General features: G+C 38.4%; 1 protein-coding gene across 3 annotated transcripts in view; it reads left to right on the top strand.

Annotated features, from left to right (window-relative positions):
• USP32 (ubiquitin specific peptidase 32) overlaps nucleotides 1-18421 on the top strand; it is a 67100-nt gene that overhangs the window by 6018 nt on the left and 42661 nt on the right. For all 3 annotated transcript variants that reach the window (XM_054085036.1, XM_054085035.1, XM_054085034.1), the window contains exon 2: nucleotides 16368-16495. In XM_054085036.1, the coding sequence (XP_053941011.1) occupies nucleotides 16368-16495 (128 nt within the window). The remainder of the gene's footprint in view (nucleotides 1-16367; nucleotides 16496-18421) is intronic.

Genomic DNA, 18421 nt, shown 5'->3' with positions numbered 1-18421 from the left:
TTAAATCAGTTATTTTCCTGGCCAGCTCTTTCTGATTAGTTTCTGGTTTTCACTCCTGTGGCAGCAGGCCTTTTTATTTAGCTTCAAATATACATGCCCAGAGGAAGTGGGTGAGCTTTCATCCTTAGACTTTTTCAAGACCTGGCTGGCCAAAGCCCTCTGCAAGCTGGTTTAAGTTCAGTGTTGACCCAGTTTCAAGCACATGGTTGAACTATGTGACCTCCTGAGATACTTTCCAACCTGATGGATTCTAGGAAATATTTCTGTTCATCTTGAATTTTGTAAAGCCTTGTTTTTGTGAAATGTAATATCAGGGTCCTAAATCTACCTGGCAGTGTCCTGCAGAGAAAATAAGACAAACATAGAAGCTAGGAAGCTTTTCAAAATTATATGAAGCATCTCTAGTGAAATGTGGAAGGGAAAAAAAAAAAAAAAAGAGGGAGCTGCTTGAGTCCTGTTGTACTTGACCTGTGACTGATTCAGGCTTTCTTGCTGCTAGAACTATGGGAGAAATGAGTAAAATAACCCTCACCCTCTTTCTTGTGCTCAAAGGGAAGCCAACTGACTGTCTCATTTAATAAAATAAGTAAGGCATTCAGTTCTTTAATACTTCAAGTGAAGTTACATTCAAAAAATGGGCCTGTGAAGGGATGACAAGGTTTTTGAGAATAAAAAAGAATGTAGCATTAAAAAGTAATGTGATTAGGTGAGCCATGATGTCTATTTAATTTGATAAATTAAGATTATTTTACAACTGCTGCTTTGTGATGGGACTGATTATTATTTTTCTGTATTTGAAAAAAAAAATGTACCTAATATATGTCACTTAAAAATGTCAGAATATCTTCTGAAAATTGACTATTTTCAGTTAGATTGTGAATTCATACATTTGTTCTAAATAATTTGGTATATGGCGATTGCCAGGTGTATGAGTATGAGTTGTATGTCCTTCAGGTCTTATAATGGCATCCCTATGACTTAGCCACTAGTTATTTTTAAAATAATCCTGTTCTTTTTTGGTCCAAGAAGAAATTAAAAATACAGTGAGTGTATAGAAAAGAAATGAAGGCAGGTATAACAAGTGTTACATTTTCAAATACTAGAAGTTTCTGTCCACAAAGTTATTTCAAGGATTGTGGTAAACCGGAGCTACCCCGCTGCGTTTTTTAGGGCCTCCTGGGTTATTGAACAGTAGTGTAATTATTTTGCAGATTGCTTAGCAGGGCGCTGTGCATCCACTTGAGCCCTGCTGGGCCAGGGGGTGCTGTACTCCTCCCTGGTTTGGGAGCTGCAGTGTTGTTGCATTGCCGCTGACTGAGGGATGGGAGTGCACCCAGAAGTGTTTGATGTCTCCCCGTGGAACCTTAGAGGGTGAGGTATGTGAGCAGAAGCAGCGTGAGGGTTTTTCTGCCTGTCCTTGACTGATAAACCTTCCCCTTTGTAAGGAGTGTGCTGTTTGCTATCCACTTTATTCCTGCGTGCTAGGGAGCTACTGGTGCTAAACTCTTTCGTGCTAACATAAACAGTTATTTTGAAGAACGTGCGGGGTGTGGTGTTCAGTGAAGGCTTCTCGGGAGCACACAGCATTTGATTTGAACCGCCCAACCTCTCTTCAGGAGAGCTCCAGTTGGGGAGTTGGCTGCTAGTTGGGTTCTACAAGGAACATCCAGTGAGGTGGAAGGCATGCTGTGGGGTGGACACGCAGGTCTTCCAGATCTGCGTACGTGTTTTTAGAACTGCATTTTACGGTTTAATGTTTAGTATTGTTCATAATAGAACTGGTAATTTCCTAGTTTAAGTTTCTATATAGGAAGGTTCTGGAGGTTAATTCTAAACAAGATTTTAATTTTTTAAGTATTTTAAAACCAAGTTATTTCTTAATTTGTTATATTGCTTGAGGCAGTTGCTTTTTTCTTTAAGTTATATGTAGTCTGAATTACTGTGAATGTCCATGTGATATTTGCTGTATTGAAGAACTACAGAAAGCGTCTTTACCATTTAATTTTCATATGAAAACGTCCTTTACATAATGAGACAATGAAGCCTTTGGGCAAAGATGAATGTAGAAGAAAAATCCATTAAAGGATCTAATTCACAGAATTTTGAATACTGTGTTATTCCTAGCACTTACTGGAGTAAAAATACCCTGCTTGCCTAAAGAGTGGGAAAACGCTAATGTTCGTTCTCTTTTGTGATTTCTTCAGGGACATCTTACTTTTGTTAGTGATGACTGTGTCTGTATAGCTTTAGTGTTTTCAGCTGTGTAATAATACTTAGCATTTCTTTTTTTACGTAACGAATTTTAACACCTCTGTGAAGTGGGTTTTTTTATGAGCTTGTGTTTACAATTGAGCAGGGGTTGTCATAGTCCTTATAAGTGGGGATATATATGGAAAGAGTGCATCTCTTAACTGCAGTGTTATGAAGCTGGTGTAAAAACTCTTCTGGGTTTCTGATTCTTAATGAATATAAGTTGGGTTCAGAAGTTGGTTTGAAACAAAATGTGTTTACATGTAGTTTTCATAGTGGCTCACAAAATCTGTTTAGAAACTAATGCAAGTTTATAATCAATTGCAGCATTTTTCTGTGTAGACTATTAAGTCATTTGTTACAATGGCAATAAAAACATCCCCTTAATTATTTTAGTGCAGTACTGAGGTGGATGAGTTCTAGGAGACAGAGATGTTTGATTCTTGGTTAGCTAATCTAATAGTTTAACAAATCTACTTTCTTTTAAAAATAAGCTAATGTTTGCAAAAGGCCTTTTATTTGCTTTTGAGATGAGATAGGATATGCCTTAGAAAGGTTTTGGTTTATGACCAGGGTTTATTTCCCGTTGTACTTAGTGTAAAAATAACGAAAGCAGTGAAATTGTTACCTGCCTGAATCACTACCTCCACTGAAGTGATTAGCTGTCGCAGGCAGGGTGACTTGTCGTATCAAGTGACGTGCGGGATCTCTAGGGTGTTTAAATCCTTCTCTCCTGTCTCCTTTTAGCCTAACGCAACACATAACAAGCCTCTCTTGTCGCATGGAAATGTGCTGATGGGGCCAACAGCTCATTGTGCTTACCGTGTGGTGTATTTGGGGCAAAATGAAAATCTCTTTTCTGGATTGGTATTCATAAGCTGCGTAGGTTAACATGTTCACTAGTGCATTAAGGTGGAATGCACTGCAAGCAACCCAGAGCTTCTGGGACAAGGATGCCACTGCCACTAACAGGACAGCCCCTCGCTCGGAATGGGTGATTTTGGACAAGATAGGCAGAAGTATCATCTGGCTTTACACATTGCTCTATGCTTCAATTTTGACTTTAGAGTGGTTTTAAACAGTTAGTGAGACATCCTGTACCTGGGAGAGGGAGTTGACTTCTCTTGTGATTGAGCCACAAAGAAAGGCAGTGTAGAATTGGTCTGGAGTGAGGCAGTCACATGAATCGTCAGAGTGCTGTACACGCTTCTAAGCGTCAGCTACAAAGGGAAAATTGAAGCCGTGCTTTCCAGTGATGCCTATAACATTGATTTTGATGATTTTTTTTTAATGTCCAAGTCCTTTGAAGCTGTTTTGCTTAATGTGAAGTCTGAATTGGACCCAGAAGTTATAAGAGGCAATGTCACCAGGCCAAAATAAGAGATAATTGCATTCTACATAGAAATGTGTTCTTCATCCTTTAAGAATGAAACCTATTACAAGCCCTTTTGAATTCTTTCTCATAAGCTGTGTTTTTTATTCACATCGTGTCTGTCTTTTTGTTAGCTGGTCTTTCAGTTGTCATCCACTCATACAATTTAATTTCATGTTAAGTATGTAATGTAGAATGTATGCTTACATTTCTTTTGTGTTTTGAATTGATATTTCTTATCTTAATGTATAGTGATAATGGAAATGCTCAGGTTTTATCCTGTGGCAGACTGCTTTGGCAGCAAGTTAGGAGCTGAGATACTTTAACAGGTATATGTTACTGTCTCAGTGGAACTCTACAAATGATCATAAGACTGATGTAGTTAGATTTCTTTTTTATAGCTATTTTAAACGATCAATTCTACTCCATTACTTAGGAAAAGTTTTGAATGAATAAAATGTGGAAGAAACTCGGAAAGCTAAGCAGGAGAGGAAGTGTCAGATTTAATAAGTGTGGCTCTAAAGAAAAAGAACTGGAAGTATTGGGATAGTAATTATGAGAACTTCAGTTTTGCAGATCAAATTTGTTCTAAAAATGAACTCGGATATGGGAGCATGAGTCTATTTTGGGCTGAAGAAGCACTTGCTTTCAATCGTTGTTTCTAGTTGTTAGGTGCTATCCAGAAACAACATCTGATTCTGCACTGGAAATTTCCTAGTCCTGTAAAGAATATTTTAACCATGTTTTCCCCGATGATGTGATACAGTTATATCCTGAATTTTAGTTTAAAAGTTAGAAGAGTGGATTAGCATGTCGCAAAGGTGAGACAGCGTTACTGTAAGACAAACCACCCTCAGCAAGCCAGTGCAGTTGGAGTAGTCAGCTCGGTATTCTTGAGGATAGTAACAAAGGTTGTTATCAGTGGAAGAGTAATAGAAGAACTTTTTGGTCCCTGTTTTCCAGACTTGCAGCTAACAACATGATTTTTCTTTTCCTAAAGAATTATAATCGATCTTTTTGCCACTAAGTAATGCCCCACTTTTTTGTGTTATCTGCAATTCAGTGTTGTCTTCTAATCGCCTCGCTTAAAGAATAGCTTTGTAAATGTCTTGTGTGAACTAATCTTATCCTTTAAATAATGAGTAGATTGCAATGTAGATTGATTAAAGGAAGAAAGAATTGTAATACACACACAATTCGAGTGTAGGACAGTGGCTAAATACTAGCTGAAGCCAGAGTATTATAAGAATAGAGTTAAAAAAAGCAGTATATGAAATATTTGCTAAATATCTCTTCCTATAAAACATTCATAATTATGTAAATGCGTTGTTTCTAATAGGGGTTGTAGAGGTCCTTGGGGATATCTCATGAGTCTCTTCAACGATTCAGGAAAAGGTTTGTACTGCTGATGCTATTCAGGGCATTGTAGCTCTTTGTTTTTAAGTCATTCCAATATCTTTTCAGTTTCTATACTTATTTTCTGTGAAACAATGGATAATGTGTTTGTATGGAATTCTGAAATTTGAGTCGTTACTCCAATCTAAATTGGTCAGTGGCAGTGCGGTTACTGGAAGGTGGTTTCCCATACCGTTGGTACACAGCGTATCTAAGTATCCTGTTTCATTCTCCTGAATGTAGGACCTGGGGAACAGCATACATCTAATGATTAATATTTTTAGAGAGAAATGTTGCAACAGAGCACGGATAGACTTATAACTAGTATGGTGTCTTTCAGGATAGTTCTTCAAGGTATTAGTTGTCAGATGTTTATGGAGAATTCATATGGAGATGCATCAGTGGAAATGGAGATTGGGAATAGTGGCACCAATTGTTTTCTCTTGTCTGTCTGATGGAGTTCCTGGTATTCTACTAAACGCATAATAGGGTTCCAGAGATAACCACGTTAGTTTTTGTATTATTTCTTGACTATAAAGGATGGTATCTGGAATTGTCGTTCTGCTTTTACTTTTCAGCCCTTCACGCTTAGCAAACTTGTTATCATGTGCTTGTAACAATACAAGAGCAAACATAAATTTGTGACCTGACGCTAAAATGGTTCACTTTGCATACACGTTTGAGATTGTTTTAGGCAGATGCATCCCCAAGAGCTGATAGGAACGTTCAAAATACAGCCTTTTACTGTCCCTCAGCTGTATGCATACATACATGTGTGTAATGTGTTTGTGCCAAACCACTTGACTTCCGAGTGAGTAATATTTTTCTTCAATTATTCATTACTTGTCATAGTGTTTAAGTACTAGGCTTAACTGGAGTTAGCTCTTTTAGCTGCCAGACGCTAGTGCTTCAGTAAATAGTTGATCAAAACTCTACCAGCAACCACAAATTAAAACTGCTTGCCTTTCTCCTCACTAATGGTTACAGGAATCATTGCCTTCCTATGCAGAAGTTGCAGATAATGTTTAGCTTTCGGCCTAGACTGTTTTTTATTTAATTAAAGAAGAATTCATAGTATAGATGTGTTTAGTGTCTTTGACACTGTTAGGAGACAGGATATGAAATACTTGTTATATTACAATTTATTTTGTAGCAAGATCCTTATGTGGTGTTTACATTTACGTAGTTGGCATTTGCCTTTGCCTTTCATCTTAATGGGCTTTTTATTTCTTGTAAATGAGTTATATAATGTAATTTTGTGTGTATTAACAAGCATAAATATCTAGATGATTTTCATGGTGGTAATAAGTGGAAGCATCTTTTCTGAGTTGTGACAGAAGCTGTTTCACTCACCTACAACTGTACAAACTCTGTGTATTTGCCAGGGAAACCGAGGAAGGGACAGTTCAGAAGAGCAGAGTTTTGTTTCTAATCTAGATTGGACTAAATATCCATTCTAAATGCTGAAAAGATTGAGACCTAAAACCATCATCCTAGTAAATCACGTATAAACTATGTAAGCCATGAAGAAGCATCAGAAGAAAATAGTAGTGGAAAAGGAAAGAGAAATAAGCAATGACAAGGTTAGGAGCTGGGCAAAGAGTGATGACTATGCTCAGTGAAGGCAGGCATCCCAGACAGGGTTGCTTACATTTGGTGCTTCCGTAACCACTGATTCATTTTTGTCCACGCATCTGTCTTTTGGAGGGGAGTGCAGGGTCCTTGTTGCTGTTGCTGCCAGATGACTTGTGCTCTGTGTTTAAAATCACTTAAAACTTGTATCGCTGCTGCCTCTCCTTTTACTTTCTGGCGCTGTTTCCATGCCTGGCTATCCTGGTCGGCTAACTGAGTGGTTTTTTTGTTCTCTGGGGTCCGAATAATATATTCAGAGCATTGAGAGCAGTTACAGCACCTTGTCTTGGAAGAAGCGATGAGCACCCTGACAGGGGCCTATGTTTGGGCAGGGTGGCATCCAGTGATTAATCAGGGCTATTAATCGCTCTGTTCAGTCACTGAGAATGAGTTTACCAGTTCTTTAATTTGTAACGATAATTGCATTTGTCCCTAGTATTGCAGCCCGTTGCATTTACATTTGCAACTGTATGCGTGGGAAAAGCTATCTTAATGCTCTGCAGAGTTTTCTGAATGTTCAGGTTCTTTCAGGTTTCTCCTGTGGTGTACAGGGTTGGTTTGGTGAGCATACGAAACTAGGCTCCTTTAATTCCTGAGGATATGAAATATAGCCAATAAGATTTAAGTGCTCAGATGGTGGGAGGATTATTTCACTGTTGGGGCTGTTATGCAGCAATTCCTTATCCACACTGGTCTTATGGGGAGGGTTGTCACAGAACCTGTACTGAGCAGCTTTGCTCGAAGCAAACATAATCCAAATAGCGATGTGGCAGTGTGTGCCCTGATGGAGATACTTTACAAATGGATAAAACAGGCTAATAATACTTAATGGCATTCTTTTTGAGGATGGTAACTGTGAGAAGTGAGCTCTTTGAAGATTAAAAGCGTCACACAAATGCTAAGTATTTGTGTTACAGAAAATTGGCAAATCCTATTGTAATAAGTAAATCTTCTTCCGCTCTCCACACACACAAGATGTTAAACCTTTGATATGCATTATGGTTAGGTCTGATAGAACCGAAAAAAGCTTTGTCCCTAGGATGAGCCGCTACTACCAAACCCCACATAATAGGTGGGAGGAAAAAAAATACAAATGAATTGAATAATTTGATTATTATTTTTTTTAATACCAAACCTGTGTTGCTGTTAACCTTGAATTCCTGTTATTGGTAAATGTCATGTTAAAGACTGCCAAAATCTTCATTGAGATGCAATGTTTAATTTGAATGGTGCCATTTTTGATGCTCAGTTTATGAAAGGTTCCTTAAGAGTGGATTGCTAATTTTGTTAGGGGAAACAGGATTCTTTTGTCTGTTTTTCCCCAAACTGTTCTCAAGTGGATTCTTTTTTGGCAGGAATGGATGGATGTGGAGATTGTCTTTTTAGTCATAGCTGGTTCATTTATCTCAATTGTATTTTACAGTTTGTTCTCCCTGTTTGGGGTTGTTCCTAAACACGCTTTACGTTCACTTGCACATTTTACCTCTTTGAAGCTTTTTAGTAATTGCTTTGGTTCTTGACAACTTCATAACCACAGCCATTAAGTCACAATAAAGACTAATGAAAAAAGTAATAAAATTTCCATATATAACTAGAATGGAGATTCCTCAGGGAAATATTGAGCAAGTGATTACAGGGAAGATAATTGTCTGGTTAGAGAATTATATGCCCTGTGAGTTTGATTTTGAACCTGTAAAATTGTCACTTAAAAATCAAAATATTAGAATCACTAAAACCTGAGCTGTAAGTCAGGAAGAGCTTGAGGTGGGTGAATTTTCCTCACTTCGCGAAGGATGATCAAGTTGTCTGTTTTATTTAACTTCAAGTCTAGTTATTTTTAGTAAAGAATAAATGCAATGTTGTGCTGATGGTTTCAGATTATTGCTTGTTCTGTATCCTTGGGATCTGCAGGACTGTTTTTTTATTGTTGTTTTTAAGGCACTGACATAGCAAACCAATTTGCATCCATTAGTGATGTTGGAAATTCAGATTTGCGGGGTGTGGGTGCTTGTAGAATATTGTGGGCGTTTTGATGCAAAATCTGGGCAAAAACATGAGCTCTGCTATAGGTATATTGTGATGTACTTCAGTCAGATGACCTCGAAATTTCTTAACCCTTCACCTTAACTGAACTTTTAATCCTCTCGATTTTTTTCTTCCTGCTTATGATGTAATTTGTTTCCTGTTTTGATTTTCAGCATTGTTGACACATTGTGGTCTTCTGCCTTCATGTGGCTTTATTTTTTGCTGATCACTTGGAAACTAGAATAATTAATTTTTTTTTCTTGTAGTCCAAGGAAATAGTTTAGATGTTTGAGAAATAAACATTTTATCGGCTTTCTGATGCTGTTACTGCTGTGCATACTAATGGCAGTGATGATTTGCATGTTACTGTTGTGATTCTGATGCAAATAGCGATTATGAAATCACTTTTTCGTTTTCAGCAGTCACTACTTTTCCCTAATGAAATGGAATGTAAGAAGACAGATATGTACATTGTTTCTGTGTCCAGCCTGTTATGGTGGTGTTACTGACAGATGAACTCCACCTACCCACAGCCAGGCCATGCACGGTCTGTCGTTGTCCCTAGTTAAAGCAGCTCCATAGCAATAGCTTACAGTACTTCTGCAGAGTATCTTAGGTGATTTATCAAACATCTGTCTGATGTGGACCACGCTTTATATTCATTCTAGTGTTGAGACAACTCAGACACGAAGAGATTAAGTGTCTCTTAGCTGAATGTCTTGGGCAGTATTGAAAGTTCAAAAGCTGTGCTTTTAGTCCTATCCTCTGCTGCCCCAGACAACTGTATGCTTTTGAAAGCTGAATTTTGTATCTCATTCTGTATCACCCCAGCGTTTTACGTGATTGTGCTTGGATTTTGAAGGGTAGGGGAAGAACCATTGCAAAGGAAGGTCTTTCTTGTGGATGGCCTGAGTTTCCTAATAAATATTAAGTAGGAATTTAAAATAGATTTACTGTGTGCACTCTCAGTGCACATCATTGGCGAGGTGTGTAGTAATGACATTATACAAGTGGTGATAAATCCAGTAAGCCTGACTGACCACTTCTTTTTAACCTTTAGACAGGCTTCCTTCAAAAGGAGTATTTGTTTGCTACAATGCTTAACACTCACATGTGAGCTGTTGCTTGTGAAGCAGCAATGCTTCCTCCTAAGTTTTGGTGTTACTTCTCTTCAGCACTTCTGTAAATCTTTAAATTTCTTTGCAAGGGCACTGGAGAGCAGCCATATGTTGAACGATGGGAAGATAAGGTACTCTGTTAGTTCTTGCTTTAGGTGGAAGTTAGTTACTAGTGCCAAGCAGAGACTGTGGTGCGTGGCAGTTCTGATGCTCTTGACCTCGATAGTGCTTCTAGGGTTGCATCTTCTAAAAAAAAATTAAGGCAGATTTTTAACTACTTTCGTACAGTATTTGAATAAAACATGCCATTGAGGTAATTTTTACAAACCTTAACTGGGATTCATTAGTCCCTAAGGAGGTACAATAGAGTATTCATTACAGGTACTTCTCTTAGTAAGGAATTGGCTTTGATATGATCAGAGGTGAACAAGCAGAAATAGCAATATTTGGTGTATTTAGTTATGTAGTCATATTTTTGTCATGATTCTTAATAGATTTCAGTAGCGATCTTTTAAGAGCAGAGTGACGTCTGCTGAGACAGGTGTTTACTGCCCGATATTGCTTGCTGAGTTTTGCACCGGTGTTTGTTGTATAAGGCTGCCCCATGCTTTTCAGTATGACCTTTGTCTCTGAGTGTCAGAGGTTGGGCTGTATGTAGGATCATACATTACTCACAGTGCATTTTAAAATGTTCCAAGATCAAGTTGAGAAGGTGGGGGTAGGAATTATCCTACAGGATGTGGAAAGAAAGAAGTTTCTAAAATGAATAGAGAATATATCTGCAAAACTTACCAAAGCACCACTGTAAGATTTGGTTTTCTGTACCTTGGTTTTCTTAAACAGAAGTTAAGGTACATCTAAAGATGTTCTTTAACATTACAGAACGAGCGAGCAAAAAGAACACTATCTGCTGCCTGAACAGAAATTGTGATGCACAAGTTAGTGTTTCATTTGTACTATTTGAATTACAATTTTTATACCGAACAGACTTCATATTTGAGAGTAGTCAGTAGAGCACATGTAAACGTTACAGAGTTTGAATATTTGCCAGTGAATACTTCAGATAGTTAACCTTGTTTTTACACACCCCTATTAGTTTTAAGTAGGGTGAGGAAGAGGGGAGTAACTTCAGCTGTGTTTTTTGCCTTCCTTTTTCAAATGGAAAGCTCTATCTAATGTCCAGAATGAGATTATCTAACGTTAGGCTTCTACATAAATGTAGCATATTTTTTTTTCTGAGATAGACCCCTGCAGCTCACTTTTATCTCAGCTACACAGCTGGTGGGGATCCCTTCTGAAATTCAGGTCAGTTTTATGTGGGTGGCAAAATAAAGTTTTAAGTCTAGAGCTGGGCATCTAGGCTGTTGTGGTTTGAGTTAAAGTCGGATCAGCTTCTGACTCTTTACTCGGTTACTCTAAGGAACTTCATTTCTCTGAAAACTAACGGTATGTTTTTGAGACATTATTCTTCTCTAAAGTGGTAACAGGTCATTGGTATGCAGAAAGGCCAATGCTTATACTTAACCAAGGCCATCCTCAAGCTGGCAGAAAGAGTCGCACGTGTGAGGAGGGGCAAATAGGGCAGGTGACCCTAAACTGACCAACTATTCCATCCCATATATGTCATACTTGGCTTAAATTTGAGCTATCACAAGGGTCTCACCCTCTTCTGTGATGACTGACATATGGTGAGGACCTTGTCTGTCTGGTTGCTTCTGATCCCAGATCTGTGTGTTTCTGAATTCAGTTCCTGACTCGAGCTCCCTCCTAGCCATGGACCCTTTCCCTCATGTCTGCTCTGCAGCATTTGTGATGATGTGTAGTCGTCAAGGGGCGGGGGCGCGATCTCATAATATCTTTATATTTTATTACTTTCTAATTGTTTTTGTTGTTATCATAATTTCATTAAAGCTATAGTTCTACTTGCCAACCCGTAAGTCTTTTTCCTCTCATTTCCCTCTCTTCTCTCCCTGCAGGGTGTGGGGGAGAAAGGGATATTGGAGGCCGCACTGTGCAAGGCTTTAGCTGCTGAGTTTGGCCAGGTGGGGTTAAACTGTGACATAGGCTTGCATAATTTGAGCTGCAGGTAGAGGTTTATTCTAAGAGGAAACTCCAGGATGTATTGGTGATAAATACATGGAGTGAAAGCAATGGAAAGCAGGTGGTTTCTAGCACCGGATTGTTTTGGAAGGCACTACACAAATCTTTACCTGGAGAGAGGTGAATTTAAAAAAATAGTAGAGTTGTAAATCCATATAAACAGCATTAAGTTGAGGTAACACTATCAAACTAAAAATACCTGTGGCAGTTGAATGAGCTGGAAGTTTGTTGCAATTACTGTTAAGCTGTGGTGACATTTTTAGCTGAGGTTGCATGGTTTCATTTAAACTTTATTAAACAAACTGGAGCTCGAATATTCCCTGGAGAGCTGGAAGCAGCACTGATCTTCTGTTAAACTGTCTTTAGCTATGTTGGAAACCATCCAGCCAAGGTAGCATCGAGGAAGTTTGTATTAGTTAAAGTAGCCCAGACGGAGTAACGTCGTCTGTGACTTCGTCTTGTGGAAAGGTCTTTTTCCTTCAATGGGGTTTTTTGGAAGTAGGCAGATATAATTTTAGGAATTAGAGTACAGTAGCTAGCTACTGAAAATTGTTCTTGTCATTTTAAATTAGGACCTCAAAGTAAAAAGTTGGCTTCTGTAGTCTTGAGGAGTTAAAAGCTAGGTGTTGTGCCAGTTGCTCTTGGTAGGAGCGATGTGCAGATGTTTTTTGCTCTGATGGCTACTATAAACTTATTTTGAGAAATCTTACCTGTTCTGTTTTTCACTGTTAGGTTATGAGTGCAGCAGCAGTATATCCCCTTGTGTAGTTTCTTATCAGTCTAATGAAAGCAGCTTCTGACTGGTCTTTTCTTAGGTGTTTGTAGATAGCTGTCTTCTGGAAGTGTTTGGTGAGACTGTGCCTTTGGAAAAAGTGAATATACTTAAAGAAGTAACTTGAGTCAGTGTAGGAAACAAGTTGTAAATACATTTATGTCTAAAGGTGGGGTTAAAAATATGTGATCTGTGATGCTTGCTGCATAGGACTCATGGAATTGAGAGGAAAAAGGTAGCTCGTGGGTATGGAAGTGTTGTAATTTTTAATGTTATTGTAGTAATAGATGTATTGCTTCTGGCAATGGTACTTTAATAATTTACAACTTAGTTTTATTTCCTTTCAACATGCCATCATGTTCTATCCCTAAGTTGAATAATTGGTACTTTGGTGTTGGGATTTTGGATTCAAATATTTTACTATTCCAGACACACAGTAAACATGGATAATATCTTTGATTTATACTCAGTAGTACTTTCATGTGCCTGGATCTAAATGTATAATGAACTTGTCTTTATAAAGCTTTGTAGATGATTTTAAATGGCCAGTATCAGTCATTTTAATGCATCCTGGGGAAGGAATGGAAGTAATTACCTTTCCTGTAATTCCATGACCTGTTTTGTAGTTTCTGAGTGCAAACAATAATTTTAAATGGTCTCTAGCACTAATGCCTTGCTTTTGAAATGTAACATGGACTAGCAGTATCCATGTATCATCTACTATTAAATGATACACTGACAGTTCTTTCTGAAGGTCTCAGTAGTATTGGTTGACAAGTATGGGGAGACCCTAGCTTTCTCCTTGCCTTCAGCAGGAGTCCAGTCACTTCTATATTTATGATAGATACGTGTGTGGGGAGTGTTCCTATTCCTGAACACTGCTTGCAGTACACGCTTGGCAGTCATAGGTGCTCGAGGAAGTTCCAATGACGGCTGCCTGCAGTGCTTCGGGAGTGCTGTGTGTTCCCAAGATGTACTTGGCTTAAGTTCCATTGCTGTGCTTGTTGTCTTTATTCATGACAGAGTGAGACCTATTTGCTTAGAGTAGAGGCCTCCTCTGTCCTGCAAAATTGCAAAGCAGCAACTCTGTCAAGGTTAAATTAATTCACTGCTCTTTGTTACATCAGAGTTTAGCACAAGATAGACTGATCTATGCAGTTCTATCAACCACCAGAGAGGTGGTTGCGTTTCGGTGACTCCTAGAAACAGGTAACTTGTTTTGTGCCCTTACGGATGGAAGACGATATCACAAAATATCTCTGTAGCACTGACATGGTCTGCAGTTAGGGATGACGGATTACAAATGGCTTTAATTTCTGTTAATACAGGTAAATCTCTTAAAAGCATGGCCAGCAAATTTTATGATTACAGAAGTACTTGACTGAGATTACTTTATATTCTAGCCAATTGCATGCAGTCAGTTCACATTTATTGAATAAATAAAAGTTTCTATTAAAACAGTAATTGGAAGTTTTACATGGCTATGGGCTGTTGTATTTCTTTTAATTAATCCTAGCAAGAAAAGAGCACGCAAGTTTAACTCAGCAAGCTTGCGCTTGTGTTCCTTTTGAGAAGTGCTTTGCAACGAGTGGGCTCAGCAGTGCTGGCAGCTGGAAGATAACTGGTGTTGTGTGAGACTGCTCTGCCCAGACATTGCCGGGATTGTCAGTGCAGCAAGAACGCAGAACTGTGCCTGAGTGTAGCTCAGTTCCTATGGAGCCGTCTTCGTTCCTCCACAGTGTGCTGCCATGGTGGAGAGAAACTTTAAGGAATGGGATTGAAGGACACAAAGTCAGTAGTTTTAAATGAATGCTGGGGAAAAAAAAAATACTTCCCTCATATTTTTAATGAAAATTATTTTAATTTTCTGTGCAGCCAGGAAACCAAACCAGAAAACATTGATAGTGACACAATGCTATATTAATTGGCTGTATACATTGTGTATTTTTCAAACTTATTTTTGCCGTAAGGATTAATTAGATTACTTGGGAAGTACATTATGATGCATTTAACACTGTAAATAGCTCATTACTTAATACTTTGGGTATATATTTTTTTTTCTGAATGTCTACAAAGCAGATTGAGTTTACTGGTGAGGAGTTCAAGTAATTAACAGAAGATGAGAAAAGAGTCTGTTTTTGTTAAAAATGTGTGTGCACGTACATATAAGAACCATACAGTAAGTTAAAATATTTCCATCAAAGAACTGTTGCTAGAATTTGTCTAGGATCTGGGTTGTTTGCTTTACCTTGCTGAAATAACAGCTAGTAGGTTCCCTTTTTTACGTCCCCTTAGCAATACCGTTGTGGGGATAGGACCAGTGTGAACGGGTATAAACTGGAGAGGGGCAGAATTAGGCTAGACTTTAGGAAGAATTTCTTCACTATGAGAGTGGTGAGACACTGGCACAGGTTGCCCAGGGAGGTTGTGGCTGCCCCATCCCTGGAGGTGTTCAAGGCCGGGTTGGATGCGGCCTTGGGCAGCCTGATGTGGTGGGATGTCCCTGTCCATGGAAGGGGGGTTGGAACTAGATGATCTTTAAAGTCTCTTCTAACTATAACTATTCTATGATTCTGTAATGTGATGTACTTTTAAGGAGTGATATTTCTTTTGATGAATGAATTAATGTAAAAATAGAAGTTTTAAGGAGAGTGTTGGAATAAGCTCTCAAGTGTTTCTGTTTTGGCTTTAGCTGACAAAAATCTCAACAAGCTTTTGGCCATGTCAGTGTTGCTTCTGTCTGGCTTGTTCTATCAGGAGAAGGAAAATGCCTTACCATAAATACAATGAAATATCTGTCATGTACAGCATCACTTTTTTTGGCTTCTAGATGGAAATAGCTCTTTCTGTACTATGTGGTAAGGTGATCCAGGTCATGATGTGTTATTCTCTGCAACTTGATTTTTGATAAAGGGGTTGTTCTGTTCAGTGAGATGCTTCACGCCATAAACACTTTGTTAGAAAGTTGCTTTACATTTGTAAAATCTGAAAGCAGGGACTGCTTTTCAGGAAGTTTGTGTGCTTCAAGTATAAATGAGACGTCATCAAACTTCTCATGTTTACAGATTGTGAACATGTTCAGACAGGTTTTTGCTGGCAATCAGATTTTGATTGTGCAAGGTGAATTCTTAAGTGAAGATTTACATATAGTCCAAAGTTTAACTATAGTATTCCTGTTAAATTCATGCTTAGCTGTACTGTTTCATGAGCATGTGAGTAGCAATTAATTTTTTTTTTTTTTTAAACAAATGTAGACTGGTTGCAAATGAAACTGCTTGAAGCATGCTGCTGGAGCTGCTCTTAATATTCACCACTGCTGGTTACAGATTGTTTCTCTGGCCTCTGTGCAATGTAAAATTGATCATAAAGCGAGCTTATTTTCCTTTTGTGTGACAGTGGTACTTAATTTAGAAGAAATCATAGTACACTATTGTAGGCAGAGAAACCTTAGGCAATGAGCTGTTGTAGGCATTGATGTTAACTTCATGTCTACTTCACGTTTTTGGGGAAGATTAGATTGTTGGATCTCATTTTATAGTAGTCAGATTTGCCCACTGTCTGTGTGAAATCATACATTTAATTTCTTCCTATCCTTTTGTTGTAAGTGGAAGTTGTATAGGATTTTGAGAGTCTTTAAGCCGTTACATTTATGCAACATCTTTATTGATGAATTTTTTTTATCTCCTCTATTCTTATTCAACAGTTACAGAAATAGAGCTAAAGCGACTGAAAGATGCTTTCAAGAGAACTTGTGGACTCTCATATTATATGACTCAACAGTGCTTCATCAGGGAAGTTCTCGGTGATGGAGTCCCTCCAAAAGTTGCTGAGGTAATCTATGAACTCACTGTTCTTCTGGGGAGATGCATGTGGATGGTAATGTGCACACACAAACGTGTATGCAGATCCAAGAGTTAATGTAGTTTCTTTCCATTTTTCATATGACGTCACAATGTACATTCCCTTTCTGGAGTCTTCTTAAAATTTGTGAAAGAGAACAACATTTCTCCTTTGTTTATTCATATGTATGTTTTTTGTCTTGGAAGTCCTATTAATCTGAAATGTAAGAAATCTTTTTTGTACTCTTCATGAGATTTTTTTTGATCAAAATAGTTATATTAAGACTTAAACTACCACAGTAGCAGAGCTCACTGCATATTATAAAAAAAGTAATGATTCCAATGTAATATAGAGGTAAATTGCTTACATACTCAGTGTAGCCTTGAAGGCATTTTGTGGAATCAGAATGATTAGATGTAGGAAGTGTGGAGTTCAGATATCTGCCATAGCGTAGTCCAGTGAGCATGCAATCATTGCGTCCAAATAAAGCACAAATTTAGTTTTAATGATTTAGCCCTTCAAGCATTTTTAAATGGATTAAATTTTAGTAATAGAAGAGGAGGATCTCAGTACCCTGTGGGAAGTTAATGTGTTCAGTAGCACTGTTGTAGTGTTTTTCTGTAGAATTAGGTCCTTCTGTAGTATTGGTCTCATTTACATTTCCTTACCTTCAAACATCTTTTAATAGTCTTAAGCGGATAGCAGTGAAAAACGATCACTGAAAGGGTGAACAAGGATGGGATTTACTGAAGGTAACACACAGAACTACGCTGTAACATCTCTCTTCAGGGAGGATGTCTGGTCATAAGTGGGATAGAGAGATGAAGAGCAGTTTAGAGTTCCTTACTACCTTGTTGTCTGTTACATCTTTGAAGGTTGTCTAGAATGCATTCTGCATATGAATTCTGCCAGTCTGCTTCCTACTTCTGGAAAGGCGGCAGTAGTTGATTTTTCCATGCTGTGCTGTACGCAGAATGTAAAGGGCAGCTAATATAGGTTATCTGTCTTGGAGTTCTCCTTTTCTTCTTGTTGCCCCTGCAGCTCTGTGTGGCTTTGCCAAATTCCCAACTGCTCTTGACAAGCCCGTTGTTGGTTTTGTTTGGTCACTCGCAGTCCTGGTTTAATTTTCACTTGAGATGGAAACCACAGCTGAGATAGTAAGAGTGACTCATTCACATGGTTCTGGTGTTCAACTCTGCTCTTCCACCCTTCCATCTTGCTTGAGGATGCTGGCTGTGGCCTTGGTGACTGCCATTTCTGCAGGGGAAAGAAGGGATGCAAAGAGGATTTCTGGTTCCAGTAGCTTCGTTCGCTTAACCTCGTGACTGTTATTGTAGAATCCTGACTCCTTTAGGCTGAGGTACTCAATGAAACTCGGACCTGTATGAGCTTTATCGTTAGATGTTTCTGAAGCTCATTTTTGAGCCACACACCATTATCCTCCAGACGCTCAAAGGAGACGTATGCCAGCCTCTGTAGATGTGGAAGCGAGTAGGCATGTAATACGGTCTTTGGGAATTTTCAGCTGATTTATTCTCCCTTATTTTTAACAGGAAAAACTACAGGTTCAAAGCCTCACAATGATCTTGCTGCACTGACTTAACAGAGGTTTCCTCTGACTGCTGTCAGTTTGTTTCCATCTTTACTCAGAACTCTCTCTGAAAAGTGTCAGATTACTGTCACTTTGTGATTTACGAGAAATTTATTATGAAACATTATTGTAAGTGATTAAACTAGTAAGGAAGCTAAATATTCTTTTAATAGTGACAAATAGCGGTCAGCAGATGACCTCAAAATCTGCTCTTTTTAGCAATGCAAGAAGAGTTTAATTTCTCTGTCTGCTTCCAGTGTTCCAGCTATTTGTTTTAAGGCAAGTAAACCTTTTGGCAACAAGTTTTGTTACATTTTGCTTTATCA

The sequence above is a fragment of the Cuculus canorus genome, chromosome 20 (assembly GCF_017976375.1).
Source record: "Cuculus canorus isolate bCucCan1 chromosome 20, bCucCan1.pri, whole genome shotgun sequence".
Taxonomy (NCBI): Eukaryota; Metazoa; Chordata; class Aves; order Cuculiformes; family Cuculidae; genus Cuculus; species Cuculus canorus.
This window is presented reverse-complemented; position numbering and strand designations above follow the sequence as displayed.